The sequence below is a fragment of the Malus sylvestris genome, chromosome 5 (genome assembly GCF_916048215.2).
Source record: "Malus sylvestris chromosome 5, drMalSylv7.2, whole genome shotgun sequence".
NCBI lineage: Eukaryota > Viridiplantae > Streptophyta > Magnoliopsida > Rosales > Rosaceae > Malus > Malus sylvestris.
The window spans coordinates 39,475,071-39,494,806 of NC_062264.1; the positions used below are offsets into that span (position 1 = coordinate 39,475,071).

A 19,736-nucleotide genomic window follows, 5' to 3' on the forward strand; every position below is an offset into this window, starting at 1 on the left:
TGCATGTGTGACATCTTCTCTTGTAGTATTTGTCCACTGATGCAGGAGTGGAATGCAAACCTTGCATTTGGATGGTCCATCACTTCTTGGTGACTTGAGACCCAGCTCCATTAACAGTTGAAGATGGCTACTTGAGAGCAATTCTAGGTAAGCAATCAGGAAAGGTTCTGAGCATCCAAAAACAGATCAAGATTTTAACTAGTCAATCGAAGACTTGTAGCCATCCAAGGGGGAGTGTTGTAAAACAGTGGATGTCCACTCAAAGAATTAAATAATGGGCAAGTTGCCCTTCTGAGGCTTGCTTCACACGACTCCTATTTTCTATATAAATACAAACTCCCAACAACATCAAAGGTAAGGAAGATACATAAGAGGAAGAGAGTAAAGAGAGGAAGAGGATATGAGATAATATAGAGAGTTATTTTTGTTGACGGAAAAGAATGAGACTCAATATCAACACAGCTCATTGATGAATTTAGTAGCTACTTATAAAAACCAAAATTACCATTGGTTATCATCAATTTGTGATCCCATATTCTTGTGTGCATGCGCATGCATAAAAGCTTTTCATTTCTTTTGGATATCCATTGCATCTTCAAGGGCATTACACTATCTCTTCCAGGATAGTCGTAATTTAGAGAATGCAGATCATAACCTCTTCTTGAGCGTTTTAGAGCTTGGATTTTAATCTCCACTTCCGAGAGTTGAGTCATTAAAACCTATACGTCTATCATGCTTCATGCATGAGACATCAATATTCCTATGTCCATGGATTGTCCTTTCTGGGACGTGTATCCATGCGACGACTGTCATGTTTCTGGCATGCAACAGTTATGCTTTAGGAATGCGATAGTTCAATAGTGCCATATTCTTCTTCTTTCGAAAGACTGAATCTTTTTTTTTAGTCTGAGGGTCTGCCACGCTTCAGGCGTGCAACGGGTAAATAATTTACTGCCTTATTATTTTGTCCAACAGGGACATCAATTCTTGTAGGCACATTTGCAGCAAATATATGTGATTTCATCACTTTCATTGCATCATTAAATGCATCTGGCATTTGATTGATACATTGTTGCATCATTCAATTATTCTTACTTCATTTTCATGTTGATTGCTTCGTGAATCAAAATAAGACAAATTCTCTTCGTTCTTCTGGAATGGTCTTTTCTCATTATTATTCTAGAATGATATTTTCTCATCGTTCTTCTGGAACGATATTTTCTCCCCTTAACAACGGGAAAATTGTTTTATCAAATTGATGGTCCGCAAACCACACGGTAAACATATCCCCAGTTAAGGGTTCCAAATATTGAATGATAGATGATGTTCAACATCAATGCCTAATCCGCGATGATGCCTCATTTCAGTACGTTGTGGCAGTGCAATAGGCACATAGATAACACAACAAAAAACTCGTAAAAGTATAATGTTTGGCTAGTTCCCAAACACGAGTTGTACTGAAAAGTATTGATGGTTGGTAACATGTCTCAACCGAATTAATAATGCATCATGTAAAGTTTACATGTCTCATGTAGAAAACTGGCAATTTCGTTTTCATGAGTAGAGCGCGGGTAATCAATTTCATTCGCTTAATAAATGTTTCTGCTAAATCATTTTGAGTATGGACATAAGGAACTTCTGGTCCTTATTTAATAGTTTGTAGACTGAGACTCTTATAGCCTCTATTACAATTAAGTTGAGGCACTGCGACACTTCAAACTTAAGTATTCATCAAGGAACTTCATGTCATGATCTTGAGGATCAAGGGACTTCATGCCTGATTTTTTTGCATGATGGAACTTCAGGTCCAATCATTTTTATATAATGAGGATCAAGAAACTGCAGGTTCTGATCTATTCAAGGAACTTCGGGTCCTTGTTATATACTCATCGTAACAAAAGATAAGTACAATAAATAAATTAAAGCAATAGGCGGTAATTCCAGCCATAGTAAATAAATTGCATTTAAGTAAATAAAGCTTGTGACAAGGGCTTTAATTCAGCACCATTCACATAAATCAAAACTTAAAGCAGTAGGCGGTAAAACCGTCCATGATAAATAAATTGCTTTAAAGTAAATAGAACTTGTGAAAGTGTTTTAAGCCAACACCATTCACATAAATAACAATAACATGAAATATATATATTTCTTTCTTTGTCTATCTCTATCAATCTCGAAACCCAGGACGAGCTGGGTTGTTGTGGAGGTCACACAAAACCAATTCAATATAAAAAGGCTACCAGATACTGGCGTTGTTCTTGCATGGCCCAGAGAACATGGCATCGCAAAGCAAGAACCTCCCTACAGAGACATAAATGACAGTGGGGTTGACAGAGGCATAAGAGAGGGAAGCCTGTGTGGAGTTAGTCATGCCATCACCATCTCAGACAACCGAGTATTCATGGGAGTTTTCAAGATCCATTGAAAACGACACGATCTGGGTTTCCAAATTTGATGAGATTCTTCTGGATCTCTGGAAACTAGTTGTCAAATACGAGTTTTCTTATCTCGTGACGACTTCAAGTCGTAAATTTTAATTCGCATCGGAATTCGGTGGGCGCTTCAGGCACTGTGGGAGAGATGAAAAATGGACATACCTTTGCTTGTTTTGCTGCGCCTTTGTTTGTCTATAGGATTTCTCCATCTCTCTTGTCCACGAGAGAGATACGAGATTGCAAGTTGTGTCTAGCTTGCCGTCTCTCCTCTGTTTTTTCTGGTGCTACTTCTCAGAGCTAAACTGCTTCTAGTACCGCAAGTTCGACTTGTGTTTATCCGAATTTATGGCGTTATGCTTTCCATTGATATGAGAGCTTCTCGTGCTGATAACGTGTTGTAAAATCGACGGTGTGTGCAGTGGAATAAATGAAACAAGACACAAAATTTACGAGGTTCCTCTATAGTCAGTGTGACTGGAGTACGTCCTCGGGGCAATAGTGGTGCTTTTATTTTAATTTGGAATAATAGGAGTACAAAAATAACTCTCTCTATTATCTCCTCTCCTCTTCCTCTCTTTTCTCTCTTCCTCTTCCGTATCTTCCTTACCTTTGATGTTGTTAGGAGTTTGTATTTATATAGAAAATAAGAGTCGTGTGAAGCAAGCCTCGGAAGGGCAACTTACCCATTATTTAATTCTTTGAGTGGACATCCACTGTTCTACAACATTGATTTATTTCTAGATGATATTTTTGGGGTTGTTAGGACTCGGGCTATTTGTGTAAGGCCCTTGGGTTGATGTATTTCTTTGTTTAGCAATTCTACTTTAGGCTCCTTCTGTAAAAAAAAAAAAAATCATAAAAAAGTCTATAATTAAAAATTAAAAATATCATTGTGGGCCTCAGGTGCATGCCGCACAAGCACAATGGGTGAAAAGTAAACAGAGTTAAACTTGAGGATTATTGCTCCACATTTTGTCAAATTTAGGTATCAAATTTAATAATTTTTAGTTCAGCGATTACTATTCTACTTAAGCCATAATTCAGGGGCCATTTTTGCAATTTCTTCGTTGATATTCCTCTTCATTTGTAAATGAAGAGGTCTAAGGTTCGATTCATGCCAGAGCAAATTCGAACCACATTATTGCTAGCCTATTATAAGACTAAGTTTAACCCATTTCCCTTAGTATAGATAATATCGTTTGTTAAAAAAAAAAAAAAATTACTAGCTAGCTTGATTCCAACATATCATAAAAAAAATGCAGGAATCAGATAACATATTTAATATAGAAGTTAAACATTTTTTTAAAGTTTCATGCCTCTGCAAATTACGTCATATTGAATATATATGCGTCCCCTACTCCACACTTTATCTTAGTTTGTTTAAGTCAAAGCAAGCAACAACCAGCTTTCAAAGCAAAATTTGCCTGAAAACAAAAAGAAACCTCCAACATCAATTGTCCACAATATTCTACTTTATGCTTCCTGCTGCATACAGAATAGAATATTTGTAGTAATCATGCTTATTGAATAAGATTTTCTGAATGTATGAAATCTGTACTCTGTTAAATGGAGAAAGAGCAGAGAAAAGGATGTCAATAAGAGTGTTTAAAATTTATTCTAGAAGGCCAATTCAAATTTGCGAGCAATATATTTCTTCATCAAATTTGCACTTCCTGTTACATTGTTGTTGTGTACTTGGAACACCGTAGTATGATGTCATAATTCCACTTGTAACGCCTGTATTCATTTTAACTATTAATATAGCTTAGAAATAGAATATCAACCATTTCGTTCATCTATATTATAATACGTAAAAAAGTACACCTTGCGCCAAGTGTAGGGACATCAAAACTTCTTGCGTAGAGAGAAAGGAAATGTTCCTCAATGCCAGCCGGCCCAGCACCAATGCCGGCACCTGAAAAAATAAAGTTATCAGATAAGTGATGACATATACATGCACAAGCACCAGCTTCCTATGAAAAATTTGTACTATGCGGTTACAAATTAAGACTAGACTTTTTCAGTTCATAGGAAACAATACATGTATGCAGAGGTACTTCTCTCTATAAAAGCAGAGACATAGATGGGGTTTCAATCCACAATCCTCGCTCTTACAAGGTTTAAGCAAAAGTTGGTCAATTTCTCTCTGCTTACTGTCTTGATCAAATGGCCTCTCAGTTCCTATTTTTCGCATTCCTTGCCGTAACTTTTTCCGTTGCTTTGGCATCGGACCCGAGTTCTCTTCAGGATTTCTGCGTGGCAGATGCAACGAGCTCAGGTAGCTAAAACCGCCTTCTCGTACATTTTCCATTGTAAATATGTCCCACAAATAAATACATCCACCATAGATATCAATTGGTAATTATGTATGCTGCTAATGTTAATGTACTTTTTCTCATCATGGTTTCAGTTCTGGTTAATGGTCGTGTTTGCAAGGACCCTAAGCTTGTTGAAGCCAACGATTTCTTTTTCAGTGGGCTTCACCTAGCAGGCAACACATCAAACGCAGTTGGTTCACGTGTGACTCCTGTTGGTGTAGCTCAAATTGGAGGACTTAATGCCCTTGGCATCACTGCTGCGCGTATTGATTTTGCCGCATGGGGTCTTAACCCTCCACATACACACCCTAGAGCTACTGAGATTTTGACAGTCCTGGAAGGGAGCCTCAAAGTTGGTTTTGTCACCTCGAACACTGAAAACCGCCTCATCACCAAGGTACTTCAGAAGGGTGATGTTTTTGTGTTCCCAGTCGGTCTTGTGCATTTCCAGCAGAATGTTGGAAATGGTAATGCAGTTGCCCTTGTAGCTCTCAGCAGCCAAAATCCAGGTGTCATTACCATTGCAAATGCAGTATTTGGATCAAATCCTGATATCCCTGCTGATATTCTTGCAAAGGCTTTCCAAGTGGATACGAACGCGATCTACAGTCTTCAGTCCAAGTTTTAGAATAAATTCCAATTTGGAACCTCTGATTAAATCAAAAGGGATTTATAGCTCATTTGAAGTGTCCTAGAAAATTGTTACAGTTTGTTTTTCATCGCAGTCATGTTGGTTTACTGTTTTGTTTGACTCAAAAGATTTAATTTGTTTATATGCTCATTTGAAATGTTGTTGAAACCTGATATCCCTGTTGGTCATGTCGGGATAAGGCCGTTTTGTTGTTGTATGCTCTTTTGAAGTGTGATCAAGTTGTTATTTCTTTATTCCATTGATCCAAGATATAATAAAAGCGGATGTTTGCTACCAACTTCAAGTAAAACATGAGCGCTTTGAGTTTGGAAAACTGTTTCGATTTGTTTAGGCCAAAAATGAAAAGGCTTTTCATTTCTTTTTAAGCATGCAAAATGCACTTCATTTAGAGGCGCAAAAGCCCAACCAAGAAGGATTACTGCTATGAGGAATATTGGCGTCCTTCAATCCCCAAATATCTACGTCAGTCACAAGCTAGGCTCTTCTCGACGTGCCTCATACTATCGCCTAACTGTCATGGAGTACGATTTTGGGCAGTGGTATCTGTTAAAGAAATCAACCCCATCTCATTGAAAGATCTACACAAATCTAGAATAAAAAATTCTAGAATGTTCACTAAAGTTGGTTAGCTAGATTAAAGTAGTCCTTTGTAGAAAGGACTAGAAGGTTGTTCCTTAAGTTGGTGGAAGAGTCTAGAAGAATGGTGAGGTTTCCACCAACATGCAAGATTAATGTAGATAATTCTAGCTTAGGAAGTTAGTGGAATTATCTAGGTATCTCTAGCATGATGTTTCCATGCTTCTCCAAGGTTCCATCCATGCCTATAAAAGAAGGCATCCATACCATTTGTAACAATCAACCAACCAAGTAAGCTTGTAACGAAGAAGTGATCAGGCAACCAAGTGAGAGTGAGAAGCAATAATAGTCTTGCAGGAGTGTGAGTGATCTAGAGTGTGTCTCTAGAAAGTGTGAGTGTCATTGCTTTTCGAGTGTCTTTAAGAGTTTTGAGTTTCGTAATATTTTGTGTGTGTAACACAAGTAATTTTTTTACTTGTGTTGTCTCTCCAACACTTGAGTTAGAGTTGTGTACTCTAAGTTTTTCCCTAACGATTGGTATCAGAGCGGTACGATCAGGGACCGTCTAGTGAAACTTTCGAGAATCGTGAGAAGTTTAGTACTTCGCAAGATTATTAGTTAATCTTGTTCGGCTTATTGAAGTTCTGCTGATTCGATGGGAGATCTTCAAGTTGTTGGAGCAATCAAGAAGTTGAACAACAAAAATTACAACACATGGGGGACATGTATGGAGTCTTACCAAGATCTTTGGGATGTCATTGGCGGTAATGAAGTTACGCAGCCGGAAGAAGACATCAGCGACACTTTGCGGAAATGGAAGATCAAAGTAGGTAAGGCAATGTTCACCTTAAAAACTATAGTTGAAGATGACATGTTAGAGCATATAGGGAAGGCCAAGACACCAAAAGAAGTGTGGGACACCTTCGCCACACTCTTTGCAAAGAGAAATGATACAAAGCTGCAGCTTCTCGAGAATGAGTTGTTATCGGTGGCCCAACGAGACATGATGATTGCCGAGTATTTCCACAAGGTAAAGTCAATTTGTCGTGAAATTTTTGAATTAGATCCTAGTGCTGCCATTGTAGAATCCAGGATAAAAAGAATAATTATCCATGAATCAAGACCCGAATATAGAGGCCTCGTTGTCGCTGTACAAGGATGGCCGACCCAACCATCACTTGTTGAGTTAGAGAATTTGCTTGCCGATCAAGAAGCTTTGGCAAAGCAAATGGGAAGGGTCTCGTTAAAAGGTGAGGAGCAAGCGCTCTGCACCAACAGTAAAGGCAGCTTCAAACAGCGTGCTGGTGGAGGATCTAAAAGAAATGGTGACAAGGAGGAGGGAGTTCTCGACCAGGGGGAGCTTCGAAGTATCACGGCAACCGTGGTTAGTCCCAGAATAATAAAGGTTTGAGGGCAAGTGCTACAATTGTGGAAAAAAGGACCACATGGCGAAAGAGTGCTAGTTCAAAAAGCCCGCAGAGAGTAATGTCGCCAACTCAAAGAAGAAAAGTGAAGATGATTGGGACGTCATAGCATATCTAGCTATGGAGGAAGAATTGGACCCTGAAACATCTTCTTGGTGGTGCTCAGAAAATGAGGTGTTGCCTGACTCGAGAGAGATTGAAGATACGTTGCAGGAGAAAATGGGAGACCAAGCTGCCTAAGTTTAATCGAGTCCAGATGAGCTCGAAGATTTGCTTGATAGAGACGATGTTGAGCAAGAAGTGCCTAAGAGTCCTTGGCAAACTGGTGTGTATCAACTACCAGGAGAAGTTAGACCTAGTGAAGTGGAAGTATCAACTCCATGATCACAACTAAGGAGGTCAACGGGAATAACGAAGCCAAATCCCAAATACGCCAACGCAACCATAGTAGAAGAAGCAGTTGAAGCTGAGATGCGTAAAAAAGCATCATAGAATTTTGAGTGGTGTAAAGCTAGGAGAAGAGGTCGCCGCATTAAAGAAATATCAAACTTGGGATCCAGTGGCAAGGCCAAGAGATGTGAAACTCATATCATGCAAATAGGTGTTCAAGATAAAGCGTTGTCAACCCAGCGTAGAGAGAAGAATGAGATGGTGTTGAGGGTGAGTGTTAAGGAAATCAACCCCATCTCATTGAAAGATCTACACAGATCTAGAGTAAAGAATTCTAGAATGTTCACTAAAGTTGGTTAGCTAGATTAAAGTAGTCCCTTGTAGAAAGGACTAGAAGGTTGTTCCTTAAGTTGGTGGAAGAGTCTAGAAGAATGGTGAGGTTTCCACCAACATGCAAGATTAATGTAGATAATTCTAACTTAGGAAGTTAGTGGAATTATCTAGATATCTCTAGCATGATGTTTCCATGCTTCTCCAAGGTTCCAACCAAGTAAGCTTATAATGAAGAAGTGATTAGGCAACCAAGTGAGAGTGAGAAGCAAGAATAGTCTTGTAGGAGTGTGAGTGATCTAGAGTGTGTCTCTAGAAAGAGTGAGTGTCATTGCTTCTAAAGTGTCTTTGAGAGTTTTGAGTGTTGTAATATTTTGTGTGTGTAACACAAGTAATTTGTTACTTGTGTTGTCTCTCCAACACTTGAGTTAGAGTTGTGTACTCTAAGTTTTTCCTCAACAGTATCAATCCTGCTAGTACCTATCATGCAGAACCAAACAACAGAGTAACCACTGAAAAGTATGTTCCTCCAAGGATTGGTTCTGAATTCATTCTTGCGAACGTCAAACAACTCAAACCTCATTTTAATCAAGTTGCAGACTTGTAGTAAACCTACTCCGCCTGGCTCGGCCTAACATGACCAATAAAGGAAATGACACCCCAATTTTTTAGATTTCATTATTTTTAAAAACTACAAATTATTTTCAAATTGAATACCAAATAACCCTAAGCAATTGAAAGTGCTTGGTTGCCACTAGCTAGTCTCCGAAGCAGAAATGTTTATCAAAATGATGACAGGTTTGTTTGGTATCGTTCTTTTGTGAATATATATATAATTCAAGGAACATGCATACTCTTTTCGATATTCATGCTTTTAGCAGAGGTTAAGCTCGTTTATAAAGAATGGTTACCTAGGCAACAAATGGATATACACAATTTACATCAATATATGGAAAGCTTCTCCTTTTTGTTTTTCAAACTATATGTAGGAAGTACATATATATAAACCTGTACATCACATTGAGTTTTCCACATATATAACATGGTCCTCATTCTTTGGAGTTTCAACTCTCTACCCACAGAGAGTTGAATAAGAAAGCTTGAGCCCAAAATAAATGGCAGAAGCCTGGAAGTTATCAATTGCAAGTCTGCATACCCTGCAACATATAAGAATCAGCAAAACCAAAACTCACTCTCAACACGCCTACTCATGAGTGGAGCGTATGGCCCTTAGACCTAATTAACTAACATGGTCTCTTAGCGGACTACCCCTGCGATGAGACCATGTTAGATAAAATGAATGTGTATCTATTTTGTTAGAATGGTCTGCAGCCTAAATTAATGCATTTCTGATGTCTGATGTACTTAGGGTTTATCTCTGCATGGCGCAGAATGATCTATGATTTCATTTAAAAACAAAAGGAATAGTAATCTAAGTACTATAGGTGGTTCCAAAAAATCATCATAAAATAATAGTAATCTAAGTTAAACAATTTTTTTAAGGTTTATTTTTGTATGCAAATAACATGTCCCTATCTACTCCAACTTTATCTTAATTTGTTGATCAAGTCAAATTAAGAGAACCAACTTTTCAACCAAACTTTGCTCGAAAACGAAAAAAAACCTCCAATATATGAATAGTCCATAATAATCTGTTTAATGCTTCCAGCTGCATGTAGAATAATAAAATATTAACCATATTGATAAAATAAGATTGGCTGAGTAGAATACATGTATATAATAATTTGAAATCTATATTATTTTTGTTAGAGAACAAGCAGAGAAATAGCTGCTAATTAGTACATTTTTTTTGAGGAACTTTAACGAAAAGCTTCCGGTACTGTTCATTTTAACGAAAAACCACATTTTTACACTAAAAAGTCAATCTTGATACTATTCACTTTATCCTTTATTTTGTTTTTGTTAAAACTTAAAGTTTTCAAGCTCTTTTCATTAGTTTTTTTTTTTTTTCTCCCAGAAAACCAATTCAAAGTCAAGAAACAGGAAACATTCCTCAATGCCAGCAGGCCCAGCATCAATGCCGGCACCTGAAAATAAAGTTGTCAGATAAGTGCCATGACACACAAGCAGCGGCCTTCAGTGTAGAATATAAAAATTAAAATTTTGTACTACGCGTTTTCAAATTTAAGACCAAATCTTTTCATGAGTTTATAGTAAGCAATACATGCAGAGAGATCCTTCTCTCTATAAAAGCAGAGATATAGATAGGGTTTCAATCCACAGCTCAAATTTATCCTCGCTCTTACAAAGTTGAGCAAAGTTGGTCAGTCTCTCTTCGCTTACTGCCTTGCTCAAATGGCCTCACAGTTTCTATTTTTTGCATTCCTTGCCGTAACTTCTTCCATTGCTTTGGCATCGGATCCGAGTTCTCTTCAGGATTTCTGCGTTGCAGACGCAATGAGTTCAGGTAGCTAAAATCGTTTTTTCGTATATTTTCCGTTGTACATGTGTCCCAAAAATAAAAAAATGCATCATAGGTATCAATTGGTAATTATGTATATGTTGCTAATGTTAATGTAATTTTTCTCATCATGGTTTCAGTACTGGTTAATGGTCGTGTTTGCAAGGACCCTAAGCTTGTTGAAGCCAACGATTTCTTTTTCAGTGGGCTTCACCTAGCAGGCAACACATCAAACGCAGTTGGTTCACGTGTGACTCCTGTTGGTGTAGCACAAATTGGAGGACTTAATGCCCTTGGCATCTCTGCTGCGCGTATTGATTTTGCCCCATGGGGTCTTAACCCTCCACATACACACCCTAGAGCCAGTGAAATTTTGACAGTCCTGGAAGGGAGCCTCAGAGTTGGTTTTGTCACCTCCAACCCCGAAAACCGCCTCATCACCAAGGTACTTCAGAAGGGTGATGTTTTTGTGTTCCCAGTAGGTCTTGTGCATTTCCAGCAGAATATTGGAAATGTTAATGCAGTTGCCCTTGTAGCTCTCAGCAGCCAAAATCCAGGTGTCATTACCATTGCAAATGCAGTATTTGGATCAAATCCTGATATCCCTGCTGATATTCTTGCAAAGGCTTTCCAAGTGGATACAAACGCGATCTACAGTCTTCAGTCCAAGTTTTAGAATAGATTCCAATTTGGAACCTCTGATTAAATCAAACGGGATTCATAGCTCATTTGAAGTGTGGCTTTAGAAAAATGTTACAATTTGTTTTTCATGGCAGTCGTGTTGGTCTATTGGTTTGTTTGGTTCAAAAGATTTAAATTGAAATGTGATTAAGTTGTTATTTTGTTTCATAATTGTATTATAAAATTGGAAGTTCCATATGTTGAAATTAATTTCAGGTAAAACATGAGTGCTTTAAATTCGGAAACTTTTTCTATCCGCGGCCTTTCTATATTTCATCATCACCAGTGATTTACAATATAAAAACTTTCCAGTTAAGAATCAGCCTATTTATATGCATCTCGCCGCAAGCCCGTGCATATATGTTTGGTTAAAATGCTGTCTGCAGAAATTTATGTTGAAGAACACAAAATCCCACATCGGAATATTGAAAAAACTAATATAATAAATAATTCCACTCCTAATGATACACAGGCCTTTTAAGTATAGACATGATCTGGTTCCTTGTGTACAATATTCAAAGAGTGTAGAAAGGATTTCCAATATTTACATTTTCTTCGAACAAATAGAAACCTCTAATCAAGTAACAAGACTTTAATGAACTATTAATCATTCTTTTAAATTTTCTGAAGGTTCCAGCTGCTTTGCTTGTCTATATGATATATATGAAAAGAGTAATGATGGGTAAATCAAATTTGCAAACCAAATAATGTGTCACCAATAAAAAATAAACACGTTAATTAACATTTAAGTAATAATTCAATCATTAACTTCCATGTCATTTGGTTTACAAAATTTGGTCTACAAATTTAGTCTTCCTAACATTATCTATATCAAAATTGCATGCATACTCCAATTAACAACTAGTACATGTTTGTGGACAAATTAATAACTAGTAAATAAAAAACATGAATGACATAAATCTATGCATTAAAAGAGGGAGGGAGGGAGGGGGGGGGGGCGCAAAACAGGTACGCACGCGGTAAGATTTTTACAATCTGCAAGTGCCAATACTGCAGGGTAAGATTTGTGAGTAAATGTAGACTTAAACCTGACCTGGCTTAGCTATACTTGTCATATTCAGGAAATAACCATTTCAAGTTTTGGATGCCGGCACCTAAAAATAAAGTGAGGTAAGCAATGACAAGCTTTAGTGATCACAAATTGTCACACACGTTACAAAAACAAATTGCTAGACATGTACTGACCAATTTGAACTGCCAATTCTGGAATACTAAACTTCATAAATAGTTTAGATTCACAATCTGGCATGAGAACATTTATGTAAATAAATAAATAAATGTGAGTGGAAATCGGTCATGGTACTTATCAGTTATCAACTTAGTACTGGTTTGGTACTGAAGTGTTTTTATAAAAAGTGAGTATAAAAAAATTGAGCTCAAAAAGGTGTTCGGTAAACACTTAAAAACAACTTATTTTCATAGTTTTGGATAAAAAAAAGCTGAAAACGTGAAGCAGCAAAAATGAGCTTATTCTCACAGCACAGTAGAAGCAGTTTTTTTTCAAAGCACAGTAATACCAAACCAACATAATATATTGTACATGTTTCTATTGTAATGTTCTCATTATGCTTTCAGTACCAGTAATGGTCTTGTTTGCAAAGACCCACGCTTGTTGAAGTAAATGACTTCTTCAGTGGACTTCATCTAGCAGGCAAACTCAGTTGGCTCACGATTAACCCCAGTTAACGCAGCTCAAATCGCATGACTTAACACTCTTGTCATCTCGATTGCTTGTATCGATTATGCACCATGCGGCATTAATCCTCAACATACACATCCTAGAGCAAGTGAAGTCTTGATAGTCCTTTTGTCACTTCAAATCCCGTGAGCCGTCTCATCACTAAGGTTCTTCATGCCGGTGAGGTGTTTGTTTCCAGCGCAGTGTTGGAAATGGTAATGCAGCTCTCAGCAGCAAAAATCCAGGTGTTACTACCATTGTAAATTCGGTATTTGGATCAAATCCTGAAATCCCTGGTTATGTTCTTGCAAAGGCGCGCTTCCGTTATCTTGAATCAACTATAACGTTATGAGGTATGACCAGATAAATTATTTGGTTTAATTTGTTTGACCTGTTACATGATAATTTATTCCTGCCCAATTAGCTAGCATTGTACTCCAAGTTGTATGTTGTTTTGTTTGATTATCTTCCTTGCATTGTGTGGCCTGGTCCAGTTTTTAACATTTTACTGCTTTTTTAGGCCTTTCCTCTATTGTGTTCTGATTTTTTCAGCCTTTCACCCTCTTTCATTGTTCAGTTCAATACTTAACATCAAGTCCCCAATAACACTACGCTGCCTCGATCCATCAAGATTCAACTATGCATTGCTTCGATTTGTCATTCTCCAAAAAAAAAAAAAACAATAATAATCTAAACTACCTATTAACAAAATTCTCTTTGTCAATCAAAAGAGTCTTATATTACAAAATAAAATCATGGGTAGTAATGTAATTCCGAATAAGCCAAATTTTACTATTTTTTTCATTCCTCACCCACATATCATTACAACATATCTCTAATTTAAATTTTTTTTTATAAACATCTCTCCACTCTCTCTCTCTCTCTCTCTCTCTCTCTCTCTCTCTCTCTCTCTCTCTCTCTCTCTCTTCCTCCCTCCCTCTTGTTTTGCATTTCTCTCCAACTTCTCTCTCCCGTATATTTTCAAAAAAAAAAAAAAAAAATGAAGAAGCAAAAAGACTGCTCCACACACAAAGTGTGTCGGCTTAGGCTAGTAATAATAATAAGAACAACAACAACATAAGCCATCCTAAAAATCAAACTGAATGACCTATGGTCACATCGAACCACATGACTGAAGCATGAAACCGATATAGCCAAAGGCTTTACCATGTGAGGAAATATGTAGAATTCTCACACAATAAATAAAGACAACACATATTAGTACTGTCTATGTGGACTGAATAGACCATTCCTAGTTGGCTCATCAAGGTATGCCAAAGCAAAACCAAAATGTGAAAGTGCGCATGGGAAAAAGGCTATAACTCTGTCTCTTATATATAAACATACTTTGGTCAATGGTAGGCCAAGATATAGGGCCGACCCCTCAGCTCTCAATATTTAGAAATGCATGTCTGCATGCTAGAACTGCGTAGCACGCGCCTAGTCAATAACCATTAACAAAAAAGAGAAAGAAAAAGAAGGGACAAAGACTATTTATAAATATAGTTGTGCTCTTGTTCAAAGAAAATCAGCAAACTACGTTTCCCACAACTTAATTTAAATCTGCTTCTTGTTCTTCTCCTAGCTAGAGCAGCATATACATTGAAATTACCAAATGGCCACTAATATTTCCTTCTTTGGGTTTGTATTATCTTTTTATTTGTCAGTCGCCATTGCATCGGATCATAGTCCACTTCAAGATTTCTGTGTTGCGGACCCGAAAAGTCAAGGTACTAGCTATATTTTTTGTCTGTTTTTGCTTCTTTTCTTGTGTATATATACTTAACCAAAAGACTGAAATTGGTTGGAATTATGTTGTTTTTATGATGTAATTAGTATCCCAACCCTCTAGCTAGGATTTGCTTGAAATCTGGACAATAGAAAATTTATTTAACAAATTAACTTGCGAAGTTACATGTGGCAGTGGTGGTCAATGGTCTAGCTTGCAAGGACCCTAAGACAGTTGAAGACAATGATTTTTCATTTGGTGGACTTCATTTAGAAGGCAACACATCTAACCCAATTGGGTCAAGTGTGACACCAGTAACCGTGTTTCAACTACCAGGTCTCAACACTCTTGGCATTTCACTTGTCCGAATCGACTATGCACCATCAGGTGTCAACCCTCCACACACTCATCCTCGCGCCTCCGAAGTTTTAACACTCTTGGAAGGCAGCCTTGAAGTCGGGTTTGTGACATCCAGCCCCGAGAACCGTCACATCACTAAGGTGTTGCAGAAGGGTGATGTGTTTGTTTTTCCAATTGGACTTGTGCACTATCAGAGAAATGTAGGTTCTGGTAATGCTGTGGCTATTGCAGCTCTCAGCAGCCAAAATCCCGGTGTGGTGATAATTGCCAGTTCTGTTTTTGGGTCCAGGCCTAGTATTGTCAATGACATTCTTGTGAAGGCATTCCATGTTGATAAAGGTATTGTCAACTACCTCCATTCGATATTCTAAATATGTAACTCGTTGAAAAAGAAAGAAACTCTAAATATATGTGACAGTAAATTATCCCCCACTATCCAATTATGTTGCATTGTGACCATTAGGAGAGAAATATGTAATTAAGATCTCTTAATTATAAGAAATCCATTCCAACATCCAAGATGGTGGCTTTACCTTGGTGAATTAATCATTAGGTGCATTTAGCTTGTATAATACTTTTTTTTTTTTACAATACGATATTCTACTGTAAACTACTTTAATTTAAGAGGAGGGAGAATTCGAATTGTGTTGTAAGGAAATAGGCATATTACCTTGACCAACTGGTCTAACTCATAATTCACATATGCCTTGTATGTTTATGTTACAACGCCTTGAAATTCCTTTATGTTACAAGGTTTGAAATTATTGGACTAAATTGAGATTCTTGGAAAGCCCATGCTAAATGGAAATTCATTGAATTGAGATCTTCTAGGTCTTCAATATGGTAAAGAACTTTTTTTTCTTTAAATTACTAATTAAGATGGTTTTTTGTTTTTTTTTTTAAGAAAACATCGATGGTATGAGGAAAATTTTATTGATATCGAAGAAATAATACACCTATAATCAGGGGGGACGTAAACCAAACCCATTATAATACAATGAAAAAGGATAAAAAAAATACACGAAAGGAAGGGGTGACATAAACCTTACCCATCTAGAAACAAAAACAACAAGGATACAAGGAAAAGCGGGGGACATGAAACCTAACCCCTATAAAGCCGAACCTAAAGGTCTAAATCTGCAAACAGAACAAGCAACCTCACAAGGTTAAGAAAAAAACCAAGAAAGTAAGACAAACCTATATGCCGAGAAGAAAATTAATTTGAGAAGCAGAAGTCAATAAAGCCTACATAGTCTGAAAACAAAGTAGCACAAACTATCGTCAGAGGGGAATCAAGTCATACCAAAATTGGAGAAGACAAGCCCATGTTAGGAAAATTGTCTGCAATGTTAGATCTCACATCGCCTAAATGAGTGAATCCTCTTTGCCTTATATGTACATGGCCACCTCCATATAACACGAGGCCTTTTGAGAGCTCACTGGTTTCGGGGTTCTGTATGAACTCCGAAGTTAAGCGAGAATGGGCTAGATCATTCTCAGGATGGGTGACCTACTGGGAAGTTCTGCTCGCGTGAGTTCCCAGAAACAAAACCATGAGGGCGTGGTCGAGGCCCAAAACGGACAATATCGTGCTACGGCAGAGTCAAGCCTGGGATGTGGTGGAGCCCGAGTCGGGATATGACAATTTGGTATCAGAGCCAATCCTTGGCTGGAAGTGTGCATACGAAGACATCGGGCCCCTAAGGGAGGTGGATTGTTAGATCCCACATTGTCTAGGGGAGTGGATCCTTTATGCCTTATATGTACATGTCCACCTCCATATAGCACGAGGCCTTTTGGGAGCTCACTGGCTTCGGGTTCTGTAGGAACTCTGAAGTTAAGCAAGAATAGGCTGGAGCATTCTCAGGATGGGTGACCCACTAGGAAGTTCTACTCGCATGAGTTCCCAGAAACAAAACAGTGAGGGTGTGGTCAGGGCCCAAAGTGGACAATATCGTGCTACGGCGGAGTCGAGCTCGAGATATGGTGGAGCTCGGGTCGGGAGACACAACCACATTTCCTTCGTGATATATGTAAGAGGCGTAGAAAGCCATCACCTGAATGTGGTCCAAACAAATAGACCATTGCATATGAAGAGGCCAAGGATGACCAAAATTAGTAAATTAGATAGCAAAAATAACACTAGAAAAGTCACTTTACAACCAAAGACAATGTCAACCCCATTGATATGCAAACTCTACACCAATAATAACTGCTAGTAATTCTGTAAAAAAAGTGCGATGACCAATCCCTTGGCAGAAACCACCAAGAAACTGACCATGACAATCCCCGAAAAACTCCTCCACAAGCAGTAGGTTCAGGATTTCCTTTAGACAAACCATCTGTATTAAGTTTAATCCAAAGGAAGCACGGAGAAGACCAAAGAACAGGAAGAATAGTTAGTGTCATGCGAGGGATAGGTTGAATCCCTAGAGAAGAAATGATACGAGTGTCAAAACCCTAAGAGTAACCAAGAATAAACTTCGCACCAGGAATGATCCCATAATTGATAGACATGCAGAGATGATGAAAATAGATTGGGCAATCCTAAAAAATAAACTTATTTTGAGCTTTCCAAATAGCCAAAATAGTATAAAGATCCACAAAAATTTAGAGATTGTGCATCTGTTGGGAAAATGGCTTACATACGTAGACATCCAAAAAAATAGCCAATGAATCTGAAAAAGACAAAAAGGTACCAAATTGACAAGCTAACTACCTCTAAAGCTACCTAGATATCCAGCACCCGAAGAAAAGATGAAAAGTAGATTCCTCAAAACTATGAAATAAACAACAAATGGATGCAAGAAAAATACCACGTCGTTGTAATGCACCTTCGGTAGGAAGTTTGTCATGAAAAATTTGCCAAGCCAAAATAGACAGTCGACGTGAAATAAAATGCCGACAAATAACCTTAGCCCAAGCACAATTGCTATGCTTTTTCCGAATAAGATGCTAACCAGAAGAAAAGGAAAATTTCCTTGTAGACGAAGGCTCCCAAATCAGTTCGTCATCCTGTACATTTAAAGGCAAAGGTAAACGAAGAACCAATTAGACCACAGAAAGGAATAAATCTACAAAATAATCTAGTAAAGACTACCTTTGAGCTTCAATAGCATTTGAAACCCAAGAAAGAACTGTAGGTGAAATGACCAAAGATAATGAAGGGCCAATAATCAAGCCATCCAACCATTTGTCGAACAAAAAAGAGACTGACTTCCCATCACCAGTAATCCGACGACTTATTATTCAAATTAGGCAAAACATGCTTTCAACCATGCCACACAGAAGACCGTAAATGGACATCTTGTTGTTTGTAAGGCGCAAGAGAAAACGCTGATGAGCAAAAGAACCCCACGAAGAGGAAGATTGTAAAGCATCCCAACCAAAACTAAGCAAAGCCGCTAAGATCAAAGCAGCCCAATCACAAAGACCAAGCCCACCTTCATGGTTAGGTCCACACACACCCTACTCCAATCAATAGTTAATAACTTTCGGGAAGCCAAGTCCCCTAAATAAATAAAATTATGTGCACAACCAGAAAGACGTTTTAAAAGGCAAGCTGACCATTGATGTGAAGAAACAAGCTTTCATAAATCACGGATTCAGAGTCATTGCTAAGTTATCACATAAATGTATTTGTGATATTTGTTTCTTTTTGTCGAATACTTCACCTCTGAAACTTGAGTGCTTATTTTATGAAACCTAGCAAGCTTCTTTGTTTGTTCAGAGGAGGAAGATCGATTAAATCAAATCCTCGATGATGGCATAAACAATGATGGACATATTGAGACAGTTTGCAGATAGATGTCTAAGGTTCAAAGGGGAGGAAAGGCCTACAATGAAAGGAGTAGCCAAGGAGCTAGAGGGGATGAAAGTTGCGGCTAAGCATCCATGGGGTAAAGCTGATTTCTGTTCAGAAGAGACTGGGTCCTTACGTGGGTCACCTAATTCAGACACTTATTTTGTCGATGTTATTGCTGATTCGGTACTACACGCGGCTATGTCAGCATGCAAATCATGTTAATGTCACTTGATGTAGAGATTTTTCAAGGTGTGTCATAATATAAGTGATTTAATACTTGAAAAAAAAAAAATTAACTACTTGTATTATGACATAGTGTACCGATCGTGTTTCCGATTGAAAAATTTCTCCATCTGATGATGGGAGATAATTAATCAATTGACCTGTAGGATTGTAGCTGGGCAGTAGTTATTAATTTATTTTCAGTTGGATCAATCAACAGCTATTTTAAAAGGGGTAAGTTGTGTGTCACAAAATATTTTTAACATCAGGATTGAGTCAACCAATATTTTGTGCTTTTAAAGAGAGGCCAAAGGAAAAACAATTAGCAAGTGGGATTGAGTTTGAGAGGATATTTGTTTTTATTTACCTTGATTGAAATAGACAATTGTTTCAATTAACCTTTGTGAAAAGGAGGTAGATTGTCTGCCCTCCTGTTATGGTGTTATTTCCATCCCCTTCTATTTGTACGGTCATGGTTAAGACATGTCAACATTTTATATTGATTTTTTTATAAAGATAATAAGATAAAAAGTAATAGGAATATAAAATATTGATGTGACTTAACTGTGACCGCACAAATAGAAGGGGATGAGAAGAGCACCATAACAGGAAGACCGCCTCCTTGTGAAAATGACTATCAACCCACTGAAATATAAAATTATTTTTGAATTTACTAATTTGGTGAATAGAGAC

The 19,736-nt window shown here is 37.7% G+C and overlaps 3 protein-coding genes and 1 long non-coding RNA gene across 5 annotated transcripts; all 4 read left to right on the top strand.

The window, feature by feature from the left end:
• The first annotated feature begins 4,601 nt into the window (after positions 1-4,601).
• On the top strand, positions 4,602-5,429 carry LOC126623865 (putative germin-like protein 2-1). 2 transcript variants are annotated; one of them, XM_050292846.1, is made up of 2 exons: positions 4,602-4,716; positions 4,846-5,429. In XM_050292846.1, exons 1-2 carry the CDS (start codon positions 4,602-4,604, stop codon positions 5,379-5,381), a joined length of 651 nt encoding a protein of 216 aa, XP_050148803.1. In that variant the 3' UTR covers positions 5,382-5,429. The 2 variants fall into 2 exon arrangements, with proteins under 2 accessions (XP_050148803.1, XP_050148802.1); XM_050292845.1 differs by having other exon boundaries at positions 4,602-4,713.
• Positions 5,430-6,265: 836 nt separating this feature from the next.
• Positions 6,266-8,584, top strand: LOC126623787 (uncharacterized). Its single transcript, XR_007623884.1, has 2 exons — positions 6,266-6,998; positions 7,174-8,584. It is a non-coding gene; the product is annotated as an uncharacterized LOC126623787 (long non-coding RNA).
• Positions 8,585-10,371: 1,787 nt separating this feature from the next.
• LOC126623712 (putative germin-like protein 2-1) lies at positions 10,372-11,386 on the top strand. Its single transcript, XM_050292692.1, has 2 exons — positions 10,372-10,553; positions 10,688-11,386. The coding sequence occupies exons 1-2, from the start codon at positions 10,442-10,444 to the stop codon at positions 11,221-11,223; spliced, it is 648 nt and encodes a 215-aa protein (XP_050148649.1). The 5' UTR covers positions 10,372-10,441; the 3' UTR covers positions 11,224-11,386.
• A 3,058-nt stretch (positions 11,387-14,444) lies between these two features.
• LOC126621661 (putative germin-like protein 2-1) lies at positions 14,445-15,734 on the top strand. The gene is made up of 2 exons (XM_050290201.1): positions 14,445-14,657; positions 14,852-15,734. Exons 1-2 carry the CDS (start codon positions 14,543-14,545, stop codon positions 15,385-15,387), a joined length of 651 nt encoding a protein of 216 aa, XP_050146158.1. The 5' UTR covers positions 14,445-14,542; the 3' UTR covers positions 15,388-15,734.
• The last annotated feature ends 4,002 nt before the right edge of the window (positions 15,735-19,736 follow it).